General features: G+C 34.1%; 2 protein-coding genes across 3 annotated transcripts; one reads left to right on the forward strand and one right to left on the reverse strand.

The window, feature by feature from the left end:
* Positions 1–802: 802 nt before the first annotated feature.
* Positions 803–16,236, forward strand: mei-9 (DNA repair endonuclease XPF mei-9). Of its 2 annotated transcripts, none has more exons than XM_085959753.1 (15): positions 803–1,026; positions 1,117–1,269; positions 1,366–2,128; positions 3,665–3,777; positions 6,899–7,064; positions 7,718–7,854; positions 8,337–8,491; positions 8,610–9,136; positions 9,977–10,288; positions 10,483–10,582; positions 12,533–12,660; positions 13,906–14,079; positions 14,240–14,380; positions 15,007–15,201; positions 15,333–16,236. In XM_085959753.1, exons 3-15 carry the CDS (start codon positions 2,057–2,059, stop codon positions 15,483–15,485), a joined length of 2,373 nt encoding a protein of 790 aa, XP_085815879.1. In that variant the 5' UTR covers positions 803–1,026; positions 1,117–1,269; positions 1,366–2,056; the 3' UTR covers positions 15,486–16,236. The 2 variants fall into 2 exon arrangements, with proteins under 2 accessions (XP_085815879.1, XP_085815872.1); XM_085959746.1 differs by having other exon boundaries at positions 1,948–2,128.
* On the reverse strand, positions 15,950–25,303 carry Pcmt (Protein-L-isoaspartate (D-aspartate) O-methyltransferase). The gene is made up of 6 exons (XM_085959762.1): positions 25,146–25,303; positions 24,821–24,957; positions 20,814–21,039; positions 20,147–20,232; positions 18,101–18,178; positions 15,950–16,728 (listed from the first exon to the last, which is right to left on the reverse strand). Exons 1-6 carry the CDS (start codon positions 25,198–25,200, stop codon positions 16,633–16,635), a joined length of 678 nt encoding a protein of 225 aa, XP_085815888.1. The 5' UTR covers positions 25,201–25,303; the 3' UTR covers positions 15,950–16,632.
* Between the last annotated feature and the right edge of the window lie 129 nt (positions 25,304–25,432).

Genomic DNA, 25,432 nt, shown 5'->3' on the forward strand with positions numbered 1-25,432 from the left:
ATTTTCCATTTTCATGAAACAGAAAATGGTACCAAATTTAATTGGAATTACTACAGAATTTTATTTTTTAAAAGATAATTGCCAAAAGTTATTTAAATGCTTGGTGCTTTTTACTGGTTCTCCGTCATCGTAATCTGTCAGTCGCCATTTTGAATTTTAGCTATCTTTTTGTCATCAAATTATAGTACGCGGTCCAAGCCATTATAGTATTTCGGCAAAAATTATAGGACATGTATAAAATGAAAGTTTTTTGTTTGTCACATAAACATAACGGAGAATTCGAGAAATTCCGATGCCCTGCTTAATTATAACACCTCTTACGACCAAAAAACGCTAACACCGGCCGCCGTTATTAACTGTCACGTTAGTTTTTTAGAGTAGGTAAACAACGCAAAACCACGTCCATAGACTAAATTCGCACACCGAGATCTTATATTATTTTTATCATACACCGTCCCTCGCTTCACACCCCTAACCAAACCGGCGAATTCAATTAATAAAAAATTTCAAAATTGTGGTATTTTTGACGTACTATACTTTTTTAATAGTACGCGGAGGAAAATGTACCTTTTCGAATAGTACGCGAACCAAAATGTACTATAATTATAGTTCGGTTGGCAACACTGCGCTCACTGATAGATGACAGCGGCCGGTGGCGGAGAACCAGTAAAAAGACATGCTTTTGTGTTTAAGTACCTATTTTTAAAAATATGTTATTCATGAAATATTTTTGGGAACTCATTCACAGCCATAGATAATATTTCACAGCATAAAAGTATATTAGTCTATGATAGGACCATTCAGAAAACCATAGACGTCAACATTGACAGCTGGTTTTGGCGATTCGTTTGAAATCTTTCCTAAAATATAATTCTTTGATAGCTTTGTTTTCATTATCAACAGCATAATGGATGAGAAAGATGAATCTTGCCCGCTTATCCAGCGTGATCTTATTCCCATGCTTGAATACGAGAAAAAAATGTTTCTTGACATTGTAGAGAATGACGCGTTGATGGTTTGCGCTAAGTAAATATTTTTTAACCTTAATTCTATTTACCTATAATTATTCCATTCGAACCAATAAATAATAAATAAATGTTTTTTTTCCAATTACAGAGGTCTTAACGACTATGTTGTTATACATAATTTACTTCGTGCTCATAACGATCCATCGAATTTAGTACTCGTTATTAACAGTTCCGATATTGAAGAAAAATATTTCATGAATAAACTCAAAGTAAATGTATTACCCCTCATATCCGCTGAAAGGTTTGATATTGCACTTATTTAAAAAATAGTTAGGTATATTGTGATATGAATATCGATTGCCAGTTTTAGAACATTAAAAAATTTCCTTTTACCTAGGTACTGCCATCCCCCATCAAAATGCGTGAGATGCATTTTTCTTGCTTCTGGCGGTATACTGATTATCGTCATCGTCTGTGATATTTTGGGACTTGGGAGGTGAACAAATAACACCGGAATGGTCGAAAATGGCGATTTTTATTTACTATATGACTACATATTTATAAATTTATTTTAGAGCGCGGTATGAATATGTTTATGGTTATGATGGTAAATCGATTCTCCTCGCTGTTTTTAAAATGGCTGCTTAACCTTCTCTTCTGTGCATGCGCGCCAAGATCGTTTGCTTTTCGATCCTGCTGCTGCAATAATTTAGCCCTACAGTGGTCTCGCATCGCTTTTAAGCGATAATTTTACGCTAAAAGCAATGGACAAAAATGCGGCGTTGCAGTTGTTATTAAACTTTGGCGCCAAACAAGTACAGCGTTGCCGGTTTTATTATTATTTATTTTCTCTATCAACCCTTATTATGTGTCGGCTTGATAATGGTTCGGGCTTCTCTAGATCCACAGAGACATCCCCAAATGGGGACCATTCGGGTGTGTAACAGTACCTACTTACCCATATTAATATTTCTTACAGAGAAAAGGCATATCTAAGTGGGGGAATATACTTCGTTTCAACAAGAATATTGGTTGTTGATTTATTAAAAAATAGGGTTCCAGTTGAACACGTCACTGGGATTGTTGTGATGAGAGCACATAGCATTCTAGAATCTTGTCAAGAAGCATTTGCGTTAAGACTTTACCGGCAAAAGAACAAGGTAACTTTCATTCTATAAATTATTATGATTTCAGAAATCAGATTTTCCCTTAGTGCTCGGCCGTAGTGGTTTGGCGGGCGCGGCGTGGCGGCGTCTTGCGAAACCCAAACGTATAACCGTGTGTGAAATGTTCGTAGACAGTGTCTTTTTTGGGGCAGAATACACATGGTTATACATTTGAGTTTCGCAAGACGCCGCCGCGCCGCGCCCGCCAAACCACTACGGCTGAGCACTTAGAGTAACATTCATTCGAATACAGAATTAGGGGATTATTTTAATTTTCGGTCATCTTGGTTTTCTTTTTAAGTTAACAGCCAATTATTGGGGAAAGATATTGTAATATGGAAAACCATAATAGATAAAAAATATTTTTCTATTTCTAAATACTGTTAGATATTTTATAGATTGAAGAATACTTTATCTATTATCGTTTGGATTAGGCAAGGCTCAATTGAATTTAAAAAACTATCCAACACCATCTGCCATTTGTGTTATTAGCTCAATGAAAACTTATAAGTATATCTAACAAAGTTTAGCGTACACTATTTATGTCGGATCTCCACAGTCTCTCTTCAAGATCTCTTTGCCATTGGCATCACTGGATGGGATACAATAATGATGAAGATGTAAATAAGCAACAAATGGAGACTGAGCTTAAGCTTTGTACACACAAAACTTTTATGGGAGCACATTTGATAAATTAATTGCTGCAGAAAACTAAATTGAGTTAAAATTTAAATAATATATTATATTTTTTTTTCTCGACCATGTCAGATCCTAATAGGATCATATGGGCCTCCACAGAGTGGAGGTTTGTATTGACAGATTTTGTTTTTATGAGAAATGGATGTCAGATGTTATTATATTGGTGCACAGTTTTTAGTTTTCAGTATAAAGCCCTCTTTGTATAAGTATGGGTTTAATGATCTATTCTAGACAGTTTTCGATTACAGTGAAACCCCGATTCTACGGTTTTCAAGGGACCCTAGAAAATAAACGATAAATGCGGGATATAAAAATAAAAATAAACTCGTTTTTCTCCTGAATTTTTTTCGACGTCTTGAATTATTTTCAGTTTCTCAGCAAGAGTTCTAGTTTTCTTTATGGGGGGCATTTTAATTGCGACTTATAAAAATTCGTAATACGAGATGCGAGGCAAGCCTGAGCGCGGACCGACCTGTGCAAACAAAGCGACGCGACTGAAAGGTCTGTATGTATCATAAACAATTCTACGAAAGCGAAATGAAAAATATTCAACAAAAACGGTCAATCGGGATAATATTTGTGACGGGACAATAATATTTAGACGATAGATCGAGGAAAATGATACTGAACGGTAGATCAGGGTTCCACTGTATTGCATACCTTTCAGAATCTTTCTTAGTTTATGTCTATGACTACAGTGTAGACACCCTAATTTATTTATGTGCATACATGCAACATAGTATTGCATAGAGGGAACATAGACCTGAGATAATTTCAATTTGATTGTTTAATATTCTTCATATCAATTTATTCAAATTTAAAATGTTCCAGATTGGTTTCATAAAAGCATTCTCACATTCGTCAGAGCGATTTACTTTTGGTTTTGCTCAAGTGGAAAAAGTTATGCGGAATTTATTTGTCAAGGAGTTATTCTTATGGCCAAGGTAACTATTATAATGTGTTCTTATATTTATGATTCTATCTTTCCAATGTTCTATTTTTCATACCTTTAATATCTACATTACTGTATACCAGTGGTCGGCAAACTCATTAGTCAATAGAGCCAAATATCAACAGTACATCGATTGAGATTTCTTTTGAGAGCCAAATTTCCTAAACTTAAATTATATAGGTAGATACACTGTTTATTAACTTAACAAAACTTGATTTCATACGTAATAACAATCTTATTTATTTTTAAAAATTAAATTGTAAGTATGGTATCCATACAGTGACGTCCCGTGGGGGTAGGCAGATTGAGCGTCGCTTGGGGGCGGCAGATACTCGAAGGGCGGCAAATCGAGGAGAATTATTTGGTATTATATAGAAATAGCTACCAAAATTAGTTATATTATAACCAGAGCGTTGGAGATGTTTTTTTCCGGATGTTTTTTTTTATCCAGTGCTTACTAGAGTACATATTTTAGTATGATGTCACCACGCTTCGCGAGGAATTTTTGTTTTATTTTTGACTGCTCGGTTTCGTATACAAATTGCCTATAAAAAATATTTTTACTACTCTTGGCACGTAGACGCATTATGAATGATAAATGTAAAACACCAAAAATCCATAATAAATCAGTCATAATATAATAATATAATGTCATTTACTCAGATTAAAGAGTTCCTTTCATAACAGTGATATTATGTAGGTATACGCGCAAAAGCCGTCGCGCCATGGGTGGCGCCGAACAAGCGACGTAGATAGGTATTGAAACAAAATAATATTACCTATATAGATTTCAACGTTAGTGACGAAACAAGGAAAATTATGGTAGAGATTTATAGATAGGTACATACTTCCGTATTTTTTAATTTATCCAAATATTTTTGCCAGTCATTCCCGAGATTTAAAAGTTGCCGGATGTACCTATTGCAAAATAGATATTCATAATTATTATTAATCCATTGACATTTGTCATAATCAATTAGTATTCGTGCATATAATACTATTTACATTAAGTACCAGCTAATTGTATTAAAAATGTACACTAGTAGGTACCTACCTAGATTATATCGTATTTATCGTGCTGTGAATAACAATACCTTCTTTTAAGTCATTTTTTTGTAAACATATTTTGTGCTGATAATAGTGTGGATTTGGGTATTTTATTTCAATCATCAACGGTTGAGTGTTGAGACTATTAATTAGTAGTGTATTTATGATTAAAAATAGGTTTATATTAAATAAATAATGAGGAAAATTATTGTGTTTACATATTGTAGGGTACAATAATAGCATAGAAAAAATGGTGTAATGCGTGCGTCTGCATAGGTATTACTAAATGGTACAGACCAAACTTGGAGTCATAACTCACATATTGCAATTTTGTCGTTTTTTAGTTAAATATGCCAAGTGATTCTAAATGAATTAATCTATATACCGAAAAATAGTTGAGTATTAAAAGTCAATTTAAACCATGTGAAAATCGTTGACAAAGTTCATTGTTGGTGTAATATCTCGCATATTTCAAAGAATGGAGTTTTGTCACTGACGCCTTCCTAACCAATCGGGGAGCTCTATTTCTCATAGTATGCTGTATGTCTGCAACGTTAGGAGTATTAGGTATATATATTTTTAAAAAAAAAGTTATTCGACTCTCTCACTCATTAATATTCAAGGGAGTTCAATACTGTTCTTCTTATTGCAAAAAATAGTGCTCTGTTGGTTTTTAGCGATTATCTCAAAACTTGATTTTTGGAATATGTGAGTTATGATTCTAAGCGACTCAAATGTGTCAGACATATCAACCAAATGGCATCTCAGACTCTGGTGATTTGGGTAAGTGTTTAACTAATATTATATTTATTCGCTTATTTATTTATTAATATCTAAATTTAATGTTTTATGATTCAGCTTAGTGGTAGGTATATATTTTGTTAGTGATGTATCCATCCATACCATGCCCCCCACAAGGGGGGGCTGACAGGGCTCTAGCCTGGGTCCCGGGCTCGATAAGTGAAATAAACACATATCACAAATTTGCTCTAATAGCAAAAAATTCGCCTGCGGCGCTATTTTATTCAATAATATTAATATTTAAAATTATGTGGTTGTACAATACAATTTATAATTGTGTAGCGATACTCAAAAACTCCATAATTCAAATGGGTGTATTAAAATATACAAAAAAAAAACACTAAATATACGCATCAGTTTTAACGCGTACACCATTTGGAAAACATTACTGTAGAGCGTCACACTGCCTTTATCCTAAGCGATAGGTAGGGGGGCTGCCAAAGATCCTTGCCTGGGGGCCCACTTCAGGATGCGGGGGCCATGCTTCATACAACACATTTCTTAGATATTGGAGTAATGAAAGGATGATAAAAAAAATGGGGCGGCATTTTGACGCTGCCTAGGGGCGGCATTTTGTCTAGGGACGTCACTGTATCCATACAATTAAATCATGACAATGACTGACAAACATTCATTGTGAATAATGTCCTTGCATCTCCTTGGAAAGTTTGGGAAGTCAGGATTGCATGTTATTGTTTTTAATTTTAAGCACGATTCCAGGTTCTCATAAGACGACTTCTTAATTTACTCTTGATTATTTCCTCTCTAAGAAATCTCTTTTACTAACCACAAAACTCGCAATATTAATATTGTTGGATGATTGTATTCAGTAATTAAATACATATCTTCTAAAGATCCTCAACAGCATTCTTCCTTGCAACACCGACAGGATATTTAGTGCTAAATGACGCGTGTTTAGTTGTAAAGTGTCTCTCCAAATTTGACTTCTTGTTATGCGCCAATTTTTCCCGACAAATAATACAGGTCGGTGGGCCATTTAAGTAGTTTTGAATAAACGCGAAAATCTCTGTCCATTCAACTTTAAATTGGTTTTCGTCTTCCATTTTTCTTTGCTTCTTCTTTGTAACCATGTCAAATAGGGCAGAGGGCATTTGTGGCAGAGCCGCACTCAAGGGCTAAAGAGCCGCATGTGGCTCGCGAGCTGTGGTTTGCCGACCACTGCTGTATACCATGACAATAAATTTATGGCAATAATTTGGGTACTGTTTTAATATGTGATTAATCTATTTTATTCCACACCATAGATTTCATGGTGTCGTGATCGAATGCCTAAAAGCTAAACAACCAAATGTTATTGAACTCCATGTACCTTTGACAAATAAAACCACTCTCATACAAACATGCTTACTAGATATTATGAATTATACAACGAAGGAATTGAAAAAAATTAACCGAACATTGGATTTACAAGTGAGTATTTGATTAATCCATTCCATAAGGATTCTAACGCGGGGTCTTACGCGGGCGAAGTCGATGCGAACGAGATGCGGCACGGCACGGAAATATCAAACACATGGAGTGCCAAATGAGTGGCCTACGTGCAGATTACGCCCGGCGAGTGATGCGAAGCGGTGCGTAGCTTCAGCGACGTGATCAGTTGGTTTGATATTTTTGCACGAACTGAACGCGGAGCGCGGCAGATACTCATTGAATATCTTCATATAAATGATGAAATTCTCCATGAACGTATCTTTCTAAATATATAATATTAGTTCCACTTCTTTGAGATAGATATTTCTGTAAAAATTTGTATTTAAAATATGAGTTTTCAAATAAAAAAAATCTTATGTCCGCCCATGATGAATAATATGCAATGATGACAGGTGACAAGCCACGTTAGACAACGTTGCCGCTTCGCATCGTTTCGCTTTATATCACTTCAAACAGCGTCGCGATCGCGTTTGCATCGACTTCGCCTACATAAGACGATCCGTAAATAAAAAAGAAAAAGATAAAAATGCAACAGTTCTTGATTTCCATTTCAATGTTTTAATTATAATGTTATATTACTTACACTGTATCATTAAAACTTTCCATTGCAATTCTGTCTTGTTTGTTTGTAGGAAATTACCGTGGAAAATTGCATAACTAGGAAGTTTCACAAAATTTTGCAATCACAACTGGATTCAGTATGGCATCAATTGAGTACAAGAACTAAGGACTTAATACAGGATCTAAAAATATTGCGTATTCTAATCATGTAATTATTTTTTCATATTATATATTTATGAAATCAATTATTCTAACAGTGGTTATAAAACTCTTTCATTACACGGCATCCTTAGAGTATACAGATTTTTGCAGGCCAGCTTGAAAAAATACCAATCAGTGGGATAGGTGTGCATGTTCACCAGTTTCTCAATTCTTCAGATCAAACTAGACAGTTACTATCAGATTAAGCAAACAGAGGGACGTGACATCGGTGAGGATTGTGAAGAGAAGAGCAGTATACTGTGTAAATTTTGTTATCATCTCAAAAAAACAGCCATCGAAGCATACAAATCTACCACTGTGAAAGAGTAACAGCATATTCGATTAAAATTGCTTGATTTAGTAAAATTTTCGAATATTCTGCAGTGCCCCAGGGCACCGAACCAAACACTTTGTAAACTTCCGGATTATGATAATATAAGTATCTATGTATCATCTCAATACAGTATTTTCATTTTCTTACATTTTCAGTGATTTGATTTATCGAGATCCCATAGCTTTTTATGCTGACTTAGGTAAATACCGAACGACTGAGTATGCTAAAATCAATTCCGGGTGGATTTTGCTTGATTCAGCTGAACAGTTATTCAAGTATTCCAGAAGTCGTGTTTTCAATCCAAAGAAAGGTACTTATTATCTTTACCAAAATAGTGCAAAATGTATTATTTTATAAACATAATAGTTTATAATAGCTTAAATTATCTGCCTATGTAAGCTTATTTTCATGTCCATTATATTTTTTAGAGTTTGAACCAGAATTATGTTCAAAGTGGAAATACCTCAGCGAAATATTGACTGTTGACATTCCAGCTGACCAAAATAAAAATGCAGAAAAGCGAACAAATCCAATTAAAATTTTAATCCTCTGTGACGATTCAAGAACATCCTATCAACTTAATCAGTATTTGACTTTAGGAACTCTTAAGTATATGTATCTAACAGCGCAGAGATATGAAATAGATTTGAAAAATGTATCAAAAGAATACGTAACATTCAAAGATACCTTACCATCCACTGCCTCAAAAGATCATTTGGATGACAAAATTGCCAAAAATAACCAAAAAAATCCTACTGAAAAATCTGGTGGTAATGAACAAAATAATTTGGATGATTTAGAAAAATTTATCATTGATGGTACCGAAGATGAATATATTGATGTCCCAAATTTCACACTAACAATGACACAAGCTTTCATTGAAAAACTCATAGAAGATGGTCCACCGAAATTGGATGACATAAAAAATGAAAGCATTTTCGAATCATTTACTCAGGTAGATTGAATGAAATATTTCGGTACCTACCCATTCATTTTGTATACTAATTTATTCTTCAATAACTATTTCGATTGCAATACGATTATGAAGACTGTAATGAATAAACGCTTTGGACTTACTTATATTTTATGTCAGAGATAAAACACATTGACTACATTAGTTTATTATTGCACTTAACATGTTTTATCTCTAATACGATAATATGTTACATACTCACATAAAGAGATAGGATCTTTTACTATTTCTGACCATGTCCGGTCCTAATAGGATCATATGGGCCTCCACAGAGTGGAGGTTTGTATTAACAGATTTTGTTTTTACGAGAAATGGGTGTTGTCATCCCTATTAGGTCCAAACTCTGACTCTTACACAAATTGAAAAACAATATATGTACCTACCAGACCCAGGATTCGAACCTGGGACCCACGACGCTATAGGCCGACGCTTATGCCGCGCATATGTTATCGTGGGTCAGTATTCTCACTCACATACTCACAAAAAGAGATAGGGTCTTTTACTATTTACCTAGTAATTATTTCCAACATATAGCATAATAATATTAATATTTAATTATTGTTTGTCGGTTTGCTATGGGTTCTGTGTTGTCAGATATTTTATATCAGTGGTAAATTAAAATAAAACCACATTAGGTGTAATTAAATAATTATCAAGTTTACCAACTTGACAATATTAGCATTTATCCTAATTAAGTGAATATCACTTAATAAAGGCAATGTGCGTATTATAAGATTTTATTTTTGGATAGTTCTTCCCTAATTTATTCATTATTCAAATTTTAAAAAGCAAATACATAATATTATTCTATATAACTTTTAGATGGAAAATATGGATCTTACCCAATTGGAGACAAAGAACCCGCTTATATACATTCGTACATTCAAAAATAATGAGGGTGGAATTTGCCTAGAAGACACTTTAAGATTTCTACAACCGGAATACGTGGTCATGTATCATAGTAATGTAACCGCTACCAGGCAAATAGAGCTATACGAAGCTCGCAAAGAGCATAATGTTGTGCCTCTCAAAGTTTACTTCTTAATGCATTCACAGACGACAGAAGAGCAAGCGTATTTAACTGCTCTACGAAGAGAAAAACAATCTTTCGAGCATCTTATCCAAGCAAAGAGTGTAAGTATTAAGTGATCCGATCTAAATGAAATCTTTAGCACTTAGAACAGTAATTCCCTACCATTTACAAACAATTCTGCCAACCTGGATTATTAATTTTTCTATAATTACCAATTTGAGAATACCAAGAATGTTTGAAATTGCTGCCGAGCGTAGCATTGCATTTTAAAATAATATTTAGATCCATATTTCAGACAATGCTGATTCCAGCATATCAAGATGGAAAATCTGAAATACCAACAAACCTCCAGAGAGATGAGCCACTTACAATTGAACCAAATACCCGGAAAGCAGGTAATTAAATGTTTAACGAAATATTCATTTAAACCTTATATTATTATGGTGCTTTCATACATTGACAACTAGGGAAGCTACTTATATGAAAGTAGGGCATAGTTCATAACATTCAAGGTGTTAATAGTGTTTCGTATTGCAAATTTTTTTCGAAAACTAATAAGTGAAAATGTGCTATTTTAAGCAAATCTTTTTAATTTAACAATTAATTGTGGTGTGTCGTGTAATCCTTATTAGCATTAAGTGTGTCGCTCACTCAGAAAGGATGAAAGACACTGATCCAAGGTATGGTAAATGTGAATGTATGTATATCCACCATACATAGGCTTACCATACGTCCCGGTTTGACCGGGATTGTCCACATTAGTCCTTCGGCCATATCCACCCCTTCGTTGGAGCATATGGACACCACGAGGTGCCTCCAAGAATCCCTGTCGCTCGCCAGTCTTCTTGCATCGTTCCATGTCCAACCAGCATCCCGTAGCTCCGCCGTATACACTTTATAGATGGTATTTAGCGGCCTTCCAGGACGCCGGAATCCGGTTGGCTGGAAGAACAGGCAAGCCAGGTTAAAATTCTCTTCTGACATCCGCAGCACGTGGCCGAGCCAGGTCCAACGTCGTCTCTTCACTCTCAGCGTGATGAGAGGCTGCTTGGTGCGCTCTTATCTCCTCGTTGCTCCTAGTCATACCACCGCACACTCAGTATCCGTCGCAAACATCTGTATTCGAAGCTCAGTATACGGTAGCTCTGAGCCTTCGTAAGGTGCCATGATTCGCTACCATAAAGCAGCACTGTCTGAATGCAAGCATTGAATAGGCGGCCAGACACTTTGCGTTCAGTTGAATGTTGCTCCAGCCATTCCCATTTGGATAGCTAGCTCTCTACAAAATGCCATATCCCGTGATTGTCAATAATAAATTGTCATGATTGACTATAGTACCGTATAATATGTGATAAGATGGCGGGGAAGGATGCGGTGCGTGAACGATTAAAAAAATGATTATGTGCTGAAAAAAGTTTATTCCAGCGAGAAGTACGACAGGTACAATAAATAAATAAAATTCTTACTTAATTAAAATTTCTGCTGCAGCAGACTTTCTCCATTCTTCTTTTGTACATACTTTTAATGATAAAACTTTGCTGTCCCGGTTTAGAGTGTCATAATTATGGTAAGCCTAACCATACAGTATGTATTTGACTTGGATTGAACAATTATTATGAAATTCTAATGAAACACATAAAGGCAAAACAACACAGAAACAAGCAAGGTTTCAAGACACTATTTTTTTATAATATTTTATGTAGAAACCAAAATATTATAATTCTTTTGAAAGATAGATAATGTATTATTTCTGCGAATATTCTTTTTTTTTATTCAATCTTCAATCTTGATTCAGCAAACAAAATATAAGTTTGCGTCGAAATATAGAAAAAATAAATGCGAGAATCATCTATTTTGTATACCTAAAAATAAGTAAATTGCCATGTCCGCTCTGAAACTGAGTATATGAAGAATGGTTGTTAAACATTCGTCCAACTCATTGGCCCTTGCACTGCATTGTAATAATTTTAATAGCAAAATTACAAAAACATGACTTAAAAAGTTTATACTTGCACTCGAAAAAGAAAGCATTCCAATGAATACATTTTGTCCCAACACAAAAATGATGAAAAAAAATAGCGATAACTGTAAATATAGATATACACAATAAATTTATATCTAAGAAACCATATTATATTGTGCACTCAATGGCCATATGTTTTGGTTGCCAGTAGATTACCGTTCGTCACCAGTGCAATGAATTAATATATGTACCAACAATGTTATAAGCAATAAAAACTCAGTTTTCAAAACTCGGCTTTGTTATTGCATTTATTTTTCTCTATGATCCACAGTATTATGTATATTGTATATTATTAACTAGAACATTCTGATTTTACTAACAGGAGGACAGGAAGTCGATGTGTCAATTAAGGAAAAGCCCCGAATTATTGTAGATATGAGAGAATTCCGATCAGATCTGCCAGCTCTTTTGCACAAAAAGGGCATTGAAACAGATCCTGTTACTATAACGGTACCATTTTAACATTTCAGTATGCTTTTTAAATAAAATTTATGTAACCAAATTAAAACTCATTATTTCACAAATAAATTACTAATTTATCTGAAGATATTTACAAATGTTTATCATACGTACATTTAAATCATGTGTCATTATGTAAGTATAATATTACAAATAAGGTATTTACGCAGGGACAATGCTGTAAGGAGTACAGCTGTCTTATGTGCGAAACAAATGTCGCCCTAAGGAAAAAATAGTCTACTGATAAAAAAACTTTCTCATTTATTCACATTCCCTCACATCACACGCTGTGTAATTGTGAATTATCGATCATTAACATTTAGCACTCCAGTAATTCAAAATTTTATATTCAGACTGGCATGGCATACTTATAACATAAACATATCACATCATGTATCGTTTCACAAAATTAAAAACCGTGAAAGAACAATAATTTTGGTAACCATATCCAATTCTAAGAAAATCATATTGGTCTCCACATAGTGGAGGATGAATTATTAACAGATTTTTTTTTTTACGAGAAATGGATTAGTTACTTGCTCAACCTATTAGGTCCATACTCTGGGTCCTAACACACATTGAAAAATAACATGTGAATTTTGCCAGACCCAGGATTCGAACCCGGGATCCATTAGGCCGTTCAGTCATCATGGGCCTCTTCCACTACCTCTACCTCCATTTATATATTATGTAAAATGACAAATTATGAAAAGGTGTGAGCAATTAATGTCAGAAAAACAAAATAATATTATAGGACTTCATATTTACTTTTATATACTAACCTATGTTCTGGTAGATAGAACATATCATAAATTACCGTCACCATCACGGCGGTCAATGCAGAGACAAATTTAAGAGACAGCCTGCTGCTTCCCCTTGATTTGGCTACCAATGTGCACCGCACACATAACATATCGTCGCTTAAGAAACAACACCGCGGAAGTCAATTAATTAAAATTTTCAGGGGCAAACAAAAACCGTCTCAAAAAATTGAAAATTGATACCTTTTAACTTATTTTTTTTTGTGTATAGTTAAAAAAATGTTTTTTTAACTAAACACAAAAAAAAATAAGTTAAAAGGTATCAATTTTCAATTTTTTGAGACGGTTTTTGTTTGCCCCTGAAAATTTTAATTAATTGAGTTCCGCGGTGTTGTTTCTTAAGCGACGATATAAGGACGCGGTGCCCCTGTATTTACACAACAACTCACTGAATTTACCTAAGATTATTTTTTAGATTGGAGACTACATTCTGACTCCTGAAATTTGTGTTGAGAGAAAGTCTCTATCTGATCTGATCGGTTCTCTAAATTCCGGTCGATTATACACACAATGCACACAAATGAGTCGAAACTACGCAAGGCCGATGTTACTCATAGAGTTTGATCAGAACAGACCTTTTCAACTACAGGTTAATATTTTTTAAAGGATTGTAATACATACATATTATTTAATTTACTTTAGTCACTGTGTAATTTATTTATTTTTTTAAACTGGCAAACCACAAGTTTTTGACTCGGCTTTGATTTATTTTTCGTAAAAAAAATTGTAATGCTATTTTTATTTTCAAGGGTCACTATGTCGTGTCAAACGATATATCAGGAGCCCAAGTGCAACAGAAACTTCAATTGCTGACATTACATTTTCCCCGCTTAAAGTTAATCTGGTCTCCTAGCCCTTATGCTACAGCGGAACTATTTTTTGAACTCAAGGTATGACTTTTGTCACATTATCTATTACAGGTCAATTTTGTTAAGATGTTGTTTTATAGTTTTACTTCAATCTTTACCATAGGTGGACTTAACATAATCAGCTTACCAGCAGTGTTCTCTCTAAGCTGTACATGCACACACAACCTTTTAAGGGAATACCGCAAATTAGACATTCATTACCGCACATAGATCAATTGAGATAAACCTACATAAAAATTGTGAATTGAATAATAAAATAGTACACAACATTTATATAAATCTCTACTTGTCTAATCATAATACGTCCACTCTAGATAGTTTTTGTGTTTCTCTAAATCACCTACTACTAACTATAATTACTATGAGGTGCTGGTATGACCTGGACCGATGCAAGAAGACTGGTGAGCGACAGAGATTCTTGGAGGCGCCACGTGGTTTTCATATGCTCTAAGGGGCAGATATGGCCGAAGACGAGGAAGAAATTACGACACAAAACATAGTTATGGAATGTTATACGTACACACGTAATAAAATACAGGAGAAGCTGTCAAATACTAGTATGCAGCAAACTCAACAAACAACTTATATTGATAGATTTATAATATGACTTTATTATTTGTGACCACCAATTTTCCTTTCATTAACAGCAAGGAAGAGCACAGCCGGATACGGCGATAGCAATAGCTCTTGGGGAGGAGGCATCTGTAGATGGTTTATTAGCAGAGAGGTTTAATCCAAGGATCCACGATTTTGTCCTTAAACTACCGGGAGTTAATTCTAAAAATATAGCCCAAATTTTAAACAAAGGAGTATCAATGGACAAGCTTATCAAACTAAAAAAGGTTTGACTATTTGTTACTCAATATACTATTTTTCACATAGAAAAATTGATACTTTAAATATGTCATAATATTTCTTTTACGAAGTCTCACAGTTCATTTTATCTTTTAAATGTTTATATTTTTTTTGACAGAATGAAATACAAGAAATACTGTGCAATAAAATAGATGGTGAAATGCTATGGACCATTCTTCATTGTCAGCATAAGTCGACCGATTCTACCATTGATAACAAGAATATAAAAAGAAATCGATTCGGAAAACCAATAAGAGGGAAAAAATTTTAACGTATTTCTTCCGGACAATCTTGTCATTGTCGCTGTGATAATAATTATTTTAAGAATCACAATCTGTTTTTTTATAGACAATAAGTACTACTGTCCGACAACAAGAAATCGGCGATAACAGGAAATCGCTGTGGTCCGCATACAAAAGACTTCTCAGTGACGTACCTGTCATGGCAGCAACACATGCTAGAGGCATGTTTATAATGTATCGGTTATCCTTTTAGATGAAACTCTTTTCTTCTTCGCAATAAACCAAAAGTTTACTAATAATAATTCTAACTTCTGATCGTGTTAGACATATGTATTTGTATTATAAAAAGCTACAAATTACGTAAATTGATAGAGCCGTACACCACGGGAGCGTAAAATGAAATGATAAATTTGGGGGCGTTCCTCATTCGAAAACGGAGATGTGATTAGCTGCATTGAAGGGGATTGTTAGTTCACAATGGACAAGAAGTTCTTGTTCGACAATATATTTATTGCTTTGAAAAGTCAAATAATATAACCGTGGAGAATTAATTTTGTTACATTTTTAACCCATATTCTTTTGTTCACAACACAATAAAATTTATATAACATGCTTTTTAAAAAATGTTTTTATTGATAAACTCTTATCCAGCCAGTTGCTGATTAATTTTGAAGAGACAAAATAAATATTTAAATAGTCACATAATATTTCAATTATTGAGAAATTTCATATAAATAATACCTGCACAAATTTTAGTATAACAACTAATACGAGAATCACAAAATATATTATAAAATAATAAATAATTCGTCATATTACAATTGTTTAACTTATGCTTCCTATCAAAAGTTAGCAATATTCCATGCAGAAATTATTGGCATGTCCAACATTTTTTTTTTAAATCAATCAAATCTATTGAAACAATAGCTTGATAATGTATTCATTTACATATGTATTTGAATGTTGTTAAAAATAGTAAATAACTGAAAAGATTAAATTTATCACGTATTTATAGCATGTTAAAAAACATTGTCTTTTCGGCACACTAAATTTTATTTTTCATAATATTGAATACTATTTATTGCTTACAAAGATTAATTTGAAAAAATATATTAATCTTACAATAATGAGACCAATGAGCAATATAATAGCCAAATAGATTATATATCTTAATCGTCAATCTTTCCACTGTTTATTTTTATCAGTAAGTGGTACATAACAAACGCCCATGAGCCTTTTTGATTTCACCGAACCATCCGCTAACTTGTCAACCTACAAATAGATAAAAGTAAATTGTTATACACATTCCTAAATGTATGGGCCTCCACACCATCGAAATGCACCGCACTCCTCACAATTTTATCAAATAAAACATCACTCCAATTTGGTATTTATCATTCGTCATCACAATGTGAATTATAAGTAATAGCGTCTGTACACATGCATGGATTTACTTGCACCAATAGTGTGTATTTTAAACTATCACGATAATAACTGTTTATACGTATAATTGCTGACTGTCTCGCCAATCTCATTCTTCAAGAGTAAGCGAGACGTGATGTTGTCATTTTATGGTACTATTTGACAGTCATAAAAATCGGTTAACCTCAAAATAAGTCTCTGCACTGTGTAGTTCGTTTTTTTCCAGCAGGTTCGCCACTGTGGTTCTACTGCACAAGCACAGACATTAAACAAATCCCAACGTCACATGAAAATTCAGAAGCTTCCAAACTTTTTTGATTCATGCATGCAATCTTGCAACTTGCAGGATAATACATGTTTACACGTGCATTTTCTCATTATCTTCTTCTTCCACGGCGCTACATCCCGGGGTGGGATTTGGCCTCCTCCACAACCGCTCTCCACTCACTCCGGTCTCTCGCCACACTTCTCCAGTTACCGGGTCTTCCTATATGAAGCCAGTCCACTTCTACGGCGTCAGCCCATCTTCTTGGACAGCCTCTGGGTCTCTTCCGTTGGGGTAGCCATTCCGTCATGATCCTTGGCGCTCTAATACTATTAATATCTAAATTTTCTCATTATGGTCGTGATAATACGTACTGTCAGCAGTAAATCCATGCACATGTAAACGGGGTATATATGCGAGTAATAAAATAATTAAGTTAGCACAAAATTAAGAATTACGCCTACAAAACTTAATGTTTTAATTTTTATTGCAAAGCTTTCATCGATGGTAGTATCATAGCTTGAAGTGCAGGACGTACATCCCATTAAATAACATGGGACATATATGAATCTTACCACCTACAATCTGCAGGTAACAGACGGGTGCTAGTTAAGAGCACTATAATTATTCATTGCCTCTAATTATTTTTATGTCGAATGTGGACGATTCTTTCCATTGATTTTATTTTTATAAAGATCATATTATTAAATTATTATGTAATTCTGGCAACTTTTTATTTGTAAAACCACTCCGAATAGATCTCTACTCCAAATGCGGTGGGTTTTTAAGTGTACCCTTAATTTAAAGAATTTCTGAAACCACCAGCCGCCACTGCAAGTCAACCCATTCGATCCTTGCTCCGGGTCAAAACACAATGAAAAAATAATAAGTGATTTTTGCCAAAGATGGGATAATATATTATTATATTATAATAAATAGTATAGCTTATTATATTACTTGTGTTAAATGTTGGTCACCACCCTCTGGTCCAATAGGGATGATTAATCTGCCACCTGGTTTAAGCTGTTCTATCAACTAAAATAAAATATATTACATGAATATCAATAAAACTATTTGAAACAAATCACTAAATTAAATTTTTCAAAGGATTATCAAATTCTTTATTTCATATCGGCCTATTATGAAGTTAGGTAGGCGCTAGGAGGCCAAGACCCATACAGGGTTGTAGCAGAAAGAGAGAAAATAATTTGACAGGCATGAAAAACTGAAATTTCATTTTACTACATACATAATATATTAATTTTTTTTAGACCATGTCCGATCCTGATAGGATCATATGGGCCTCCACAGAGTGGAGGTCTGTATTGACAGATTTTGTTTTTTACGAGAAATGGATGTCAGCCACTTGCTGAACCTATTAGGTCCATACCCTGACACACAAATTGAAAAACAATATGTGTATTTGCCAAACCCAGGATTCGAACCTGGGACCCACGACTTTATAGTCCAACGCTTAAGCCGCGCGGCCACCGTAAGTGTCAAAAATATAAATATCACCCATATAACTAAGCACCGTCCAAACTCTTATAATAAATACAAAATATATTGAAATTTTTTATTTACTGTAGGTACATAAAATTATTTTTAAATAAAACTATTATGAGAAATAAGTATCTTTATAAATTGTTACTTATTTTGGAATGTTACGAGGGTGGGTCAATAAGTCCTTAGAAAAGCCGACAGGTGGCGCGACTAGTACTGTAAGCGGTTTGTTTTCATGCAGCGGCACTACCGATTCAGTATGCTGCGAAGTTTCAATCAGATTGGTCGGGTTGTTGTGTGTTTCTCGTACATTTAAAAAAAAAATTTGCTTGTGGAAAATGGAAAAATGGAAAATGGAGAAAATTGAGTTTAGATCTGTTATTAAACATTTTAATATAAAAGGGTTAACAGCAAAGGAAATAAAAAATGAGTTGGATTTAGTTCACGGCATATCTGCTCCTTCACTTGCAACTATTTATAACTGGTTAAATGAATTTAAACGTGGTCGTACATCAACAAAGGATGAACCACGCTCAGGACGTCCTGTAGAGGTGACTACACCAGAAATGATCAATAAAATCCACGATATGGTGTTAAGTGACCGAAGATTAAAGTTGAGTGAGATAATTGAGGTTACAGGGATCTCAAAAGGTAGCGTCATTTCTATTTTACATGACAAATTGGGCATGAAAAATATTTCTGCAAGATGGGTGCCGCGTTTGCTCACAGTCGACAATAAACGCAATAGGGTGGTGGCCTCTAAAGCCCTGTTGTCGCTCATGCAACGCAATCCAGATGAATTTTTTCGTCGCTTTGTGACTGTGGATGAAACATGGATACACCACTATACTCCCGAGACGAAAGAACAGTCAAAGCAGTGGATTGCGAAGGCAAACCATGTCCAAAGAAGGCGAAAACCGTAAAATCAGCTGGTAAGGTTATGGCTACTGTATTTTGGGATGCACGTGAAATTATTTTCGTTGACTATTTGGAAAAAGGAAAAACAATAACAGGGGATTATTATGCATCTTTATTGGACCAGCTAAAAAACAAAATTGAAGAAAAACGGCCTCATTTAAACAGGAAAAAAATCCTCTTTCATCAGGACAATGCCCGTGTTCACACATGTTTACGATCAATGGCTAAAATTGAAGAATTGAAGTTCGAATTGGTCGACCACCCACCGTATTCGCCAGATTTAACCCCCAGTGACTTTTTCCTTTTCCCAAACTTAAAAAAATGGCTAAGTGGACAACGTTTTTTTTCAAATGAAGAAGTCATCGATCGGACAAATGCTTATTTTGAGGACCTTCCGAAAACTTATTTTTCTGACGGTTTAAAAAAAATTGAGAAACGTCTTACCAAGTGTATTGAGCTCCAAGGAGATTATGTTGAGAAATAAAAAAAAAATACAAAAATAAAAACTGTTTTAATGCTTTTTTCTAAGGAATTATTGACCCACCCTCGTAGCATGAGATTGATGTGATAAAGCGGACTTACTGCATCAGGCATAACTGCGGCTGCGGCTCCAACATGTATCGCATTATAAGGTGCATCGTTGCTATATCCTAATCTGCCATCTCCAACTAGTATTTAAAATAAATCTTTATTAGTTATCTTCTGCAATAAATCTTCATTTAAAAAAGAAGTTTATATACATAAAAAATGTTTTAATTAGTATATTAAGGATAAGGATTAGGAATTAAACAACATGGCATTATCATGAGAAAATTAATTTTGCTGGTGTAGTATAAATATTATTACAAAGTAGAACGTCTGGTATCACGACTTCCATTATCCGAATTTTCAACTATCCAGATTTCTTTAACCATGTGCGTATGATTATAAGAAAAATGTAGAATTTGAAATATATACTTATAAATTGTTACTTATATAATCAGTAAGAAAAGTGATTTTTTCAAAAATTCCTGTTAAAAGGGTTTATTCGGAAGTCAAATAGATGTTTTATTATTTTTTTCAGTTAACTGAAGTTATCAGTATCCAGATTACCTCCTTCCACAATTAGTCCAGGTAATCGAGGTTCTACTGTATTAATAAAACAAATTTTATAGTACTTTCTTTACATTATTTTAATAACAGCAAGAAAGGTTTATGTTATAGAGAATATTTAGAATAATGTAGAATTATAAAATTATTTTAATCTAACCTACTAGTTTAACTCTTCCTGAACTTAAGAGTTCCGGTGTGTTCTTATTGATGTTAGAAGTGGCCATAGATATAAGTGATGATATATGATCTATTCCGACCACCTTTCCAGTGTCGCCAACCATTATTGCCATACAAGCGGTTAAATAGCCAGATCCAGAACCAACATCCAAGCCTGTCTCCCCTGGTAAAAGGTGATCTTTCAAATTCTCTAGCACCTGCGCATGCTGGAAATATAATGTGAAATATTACAACTGCCTTATTTGAGGTTTCAATCATGATTAGTTGAAGAGGAACTTGCTTGAGATTAATGAAACATGTAAAATATTATTTTACTTATTAACCACTTTGTTATAGACATCATGGCCCCCGCAAGGGTGGGGCTGGCAGGGCTCTAACCTAGGGGCCCGGGCTTAAGAGGGCCCGGAGTAACAGGTCGACCAGTTAAGTGAAACACACCACAAATTTACACTAATATATTTTATACTTAATTATCTTTAGTGTATTTCCTGACTAATAAAAATAACTATTCATCTAATAAATAGAAGGGTCACATGTTACTTGGCTATCACAAAGGGGGGTCGCGATTAGTGCTTCATAATAATATGATGCCGAGTGCCGACAATTCAAGTGGATTTATTTAAGAATACCAAAAAGATACGGAACCCTGGAATTCCGCGGAATACCATTTTGGGTACACTTAACATTACACTGCCCTTAACCTTAGCGATATATTGGGGTGGGCGCCAAACATCGTGGCCTGGGGGCCCGCTTTAGGATGAGGGGGCCATGATAGACATCCCTTAGTATTTTTTTAGTAATACTGTGTCAATATACCCATAAAATTGATAATTGAGTGTTTCCCAACCAGGTTCTGCAAGAATACCCAGAAACTTATGAAGAAAATAGTAGGTAACCTTTTTGTTTGGTACCTACTACTATAGATATAAAAAAAAAAAACGTGACCCATTATAAAAACATAATTACACCAGTAGACTCAACCAGATCTAATAGTAGTCTACGTTGACCGTTGTGAGCAATCATTGACATTAAATAGCAATTACACCCTACTACTACCCGATCGTGTTGACACTTGATTTGACTGGTTCATAATACACGCTCATTTGCTAGTGCAATAAAAATAAATATATCATCAGGCAACTTAGTTGCAACGTTAAACAGTTTTCTCGTTACTTTAAATGCCAAAGGAAACTATTTGAGATTTCATTTAGACAAGTAACAAGTTGCTGATTGTATTTAATAGCATGTTATTTTGTATTATTGACTGTTCGTAATAAAAATTATTCTATTTCGACCACGACTCCAGGGAACGATCTAAAGTGTCATTTCACGATTGATGGTGATCGTGGCAAACAATTATGAGAATCTGCCAATATTATTTTTAGTTTAGAACAATGAAGTCTTCTGAAAAATAGGTTTGATTAGATAATGCAACATAATTATTACTAATGTAGTGAGTGTGAATTGAAGCGCCTAGTTTCAAAAGCCCCTAAAACGGTTTTTGAAAATTTTTGAATTGGATATGGATTTAGATGGATATTTTTGTTACCTATATGATGGCCAAAGATTGAACTTTAAAAAACGCAAAAAAAACTGTCAATACATATGATCAAAAATTAGGGTAAAATTCAAAACCCGCTAAAATGGTTGGGTGTGCTTTTCAAATACCCCTAAAATGGAAAGCCAAAATACTCTTCAGAATGTAACGAATTAAAAAATAAATACATAAAATTCACAGATTTAATAGATATAATTTTTTCTCAAAACTAACTAAAATCATTTTTCTCAGAACTACCTAAAATCGTTTTAGGGCAGGGGAGGGCAAACTGCGGGCCGCATGTGGCCCGCCATCATTAATTGTACTTCTGATTACGAATAACTTTTTTACATATTTTTTAAAAAATATTGACAATAGATTAAAATTTGAAGAATTTGTTGTTTAAATATATTATCTCAGTACGTCTTCCTTGCGTCTCATCTCGCACTATGTAACCACTATTTTCTATGTTGAACATCGTGACACATTTAAATACTTTTAACTCTGCGTTGCAAGGTAAAAAATATATGCCCATGATATGGTAAAAAGTTTGAATGGATTTCAATTAAAACTCAAGTTATTCCTTCGACAAATATCAAATAACAACGTGGACCACTTTCCAACTTTGAAGTTGCTGAATATACCAGAATATAAATTTGAAGAATATGGTAAAATAATCAAAGCTCTGAATGACGATTTTTCACAAAGATTTGGTGACTTCAGAAAAATTGAGACAAGTTTAGCAATAGTACGCGATCCATTTTCAATAGATATTGATAGTGTACTGACAGAGCTACAACTTGAGATTATTGATCTGCGGTGTGACACTGATTTAAGAGAATTATATCGTCATGAAGAAATGTCCAAATTTTACAATGCCCTTAATTCAGACAAATTCGACCAACTTAAAGATTATGCAAGAAAAATGTTTTTTGGATCAACCTATATATGTGAACAAACATTTTCGATCATGAACCTCAATAAAAATTATTTGCAATCAAATATCTCCGATGCCCATTTACAAGCAGTTTTGAAAATATCAACTACAAAATTAACACCTACATTTGAAAAAATGTACAACACTTTCATTCTTCTTATTTGTTTTTTGGTAATGTTTATTTTGCGTGATAATAAATAGTGTATATCTAAAAATGGTATTTTACTTGCGGCCCGCCGCTCATTTTGAATTCTTGAATTTGGCCCTCCATCCAAAAAGTTTGCCCGCCCCTGTTTTAGGGGCTTTTGAAACTAGGTGCTTCAATTATCATTTCTAACCCTACTGGCAGTGTCATCGCAAGCAGGTAGGAAGGAGCATCATATTCAATGAGAATGGAAAATTAGGGAAGCAATGTAAACCATACAACCTTTGAGATTATATTCTATGTAGATGAAAAATTTCACCTTTATAGAATAGCCGTACATAAATAATAAAATGTAGTAAGTACTTATATCATGAATTTTCATGAAATTTGAGACTAGAATTAGTAAAGGTAGAAATGTCTTGTTAATGACTGCATTTCGCCTAGGTATTTCACTCCCCATTGCCTTACAAATATATATTTTGTAATATAACCTTACGCGTCTAAATATGTGGTTGCGCTTTTTGCAGTGGACTGTAATTTGCACTGGTAAACGGATGGTTCGGAATGCCACCCTCACGGTTTTGGGATAACTGATAATGACAAGTTCAGGATGGATGATAAGACGTGACGTTCGCTGAAACCATATCAGATTTAGCGCAACGAAGGTCGAACAGATGTATTTTGGATAAGTCACTCTGTGGTTAACGGCGGCTTAGCTCTAACAAGCCTAGGCGTGTCCGCTGTCTTGAGGTAACTGAATATAACTCACAATCACGATTGACTCATGGCCTGTAACTGCTGGTCGCCTGGTCTTGCTACAATATCTGGGGATTTGAGGTAGATGGGAAAAAGCGACCATAATTGGCCCAACCAATATTTGTCAACCAGGTAGTACCAATATCAATTTGTACATGGACTGCAGCTTGCAAAATGATAAGACATAATAACTGAGAATAGGCAAGCCATGGTTAGGATATAATTTATTCATAAAATTAGGGGTAAATGTGCCACAGAAGTGGCCATGAGATTTTACAACTTTCTTTTTAAACCTAACATAATATAATCTTAGTTTGTGATAATGTTGCATCAAAATGAATGAAAATTTCATATTTTCAATTAACGATTATTGGATCGAAAAGCCGATGCGCCGACAGAAAAAGGTATTTATTATAATTGTCTACATGGAATAAACTGTTTTCGTAAAAAAAAATATATATAAAAGCTCATGGCTGCCTCTGCGGCACAATTACCAAATTAGGAATAGCAATAGATATTGTGAACACAATATGGTTCAGATTTTTGGGTTTAAATAGAACCCACTAAGTACTTAATACATATTTTGAAAAATGAATAGTATTATAATCTTACCATGTGAGGGGCACTTATCGTAACTGCATACCCAATAGACTGAGGTGCATCCATATAAGGTGATGAAGGACAGTAGTATCTTCTGTCAATCGCTAGCATTGTTTTCTCAACAGGGTCAGATCTTATGATGCGATTGGCTATAAAGAAATATTTAATTATTACTAAAAGCTTATATAATGAAAGGCAATTGATTAAGTATGACTTGCAGTATGTATGCCGAATATCTTTAATTAGGTACCAGATATAGGTACATATATTCTGATTTTCTACTGAAGGTTAATGGATTAAGATGAACAATAATACGACATTAAACAAAACTAAATACCTCGTAAATTTTTCACTAAATCAGCATTATCTTTACCATGACTTCGCCAAGCCATTGTGAAGATATTTTTGAAAGATAGGTAATACACCGTGAAATATACAATTCAAAATTGATAATAACAATATTAGATGACAGCTGAGTATTTATAGTTTGACATTATTTATATAGTAAATTGTCTATGGAAAGAATAGTAGCAAGTGAGGATAAGTGTTTTTTCGTAATTTTATTGTATTTGGAACCTTTAGTTAACGAATTATTCTCAATTTTAATGACGTTTAAATTAATAT

This window comes from Rhyacophila brunnea, unplaced genomic scaffold (genome assembly GCF_057557595.1).
Source record: "Rhyacophila brunnea isolate RB1 unplaced genomic scaffold, BYU_Rbru_1.0 scaffold_11, whole genome shotgun sequence".
Classification (NCBI taxonomy): domain Eukaryota; kingdom Metazoa; phylum Arthropoda; class Insecta; order Trichoptera; family Rhyacophilidae; genus Rhyacophila; species Rhyacophila brunnea.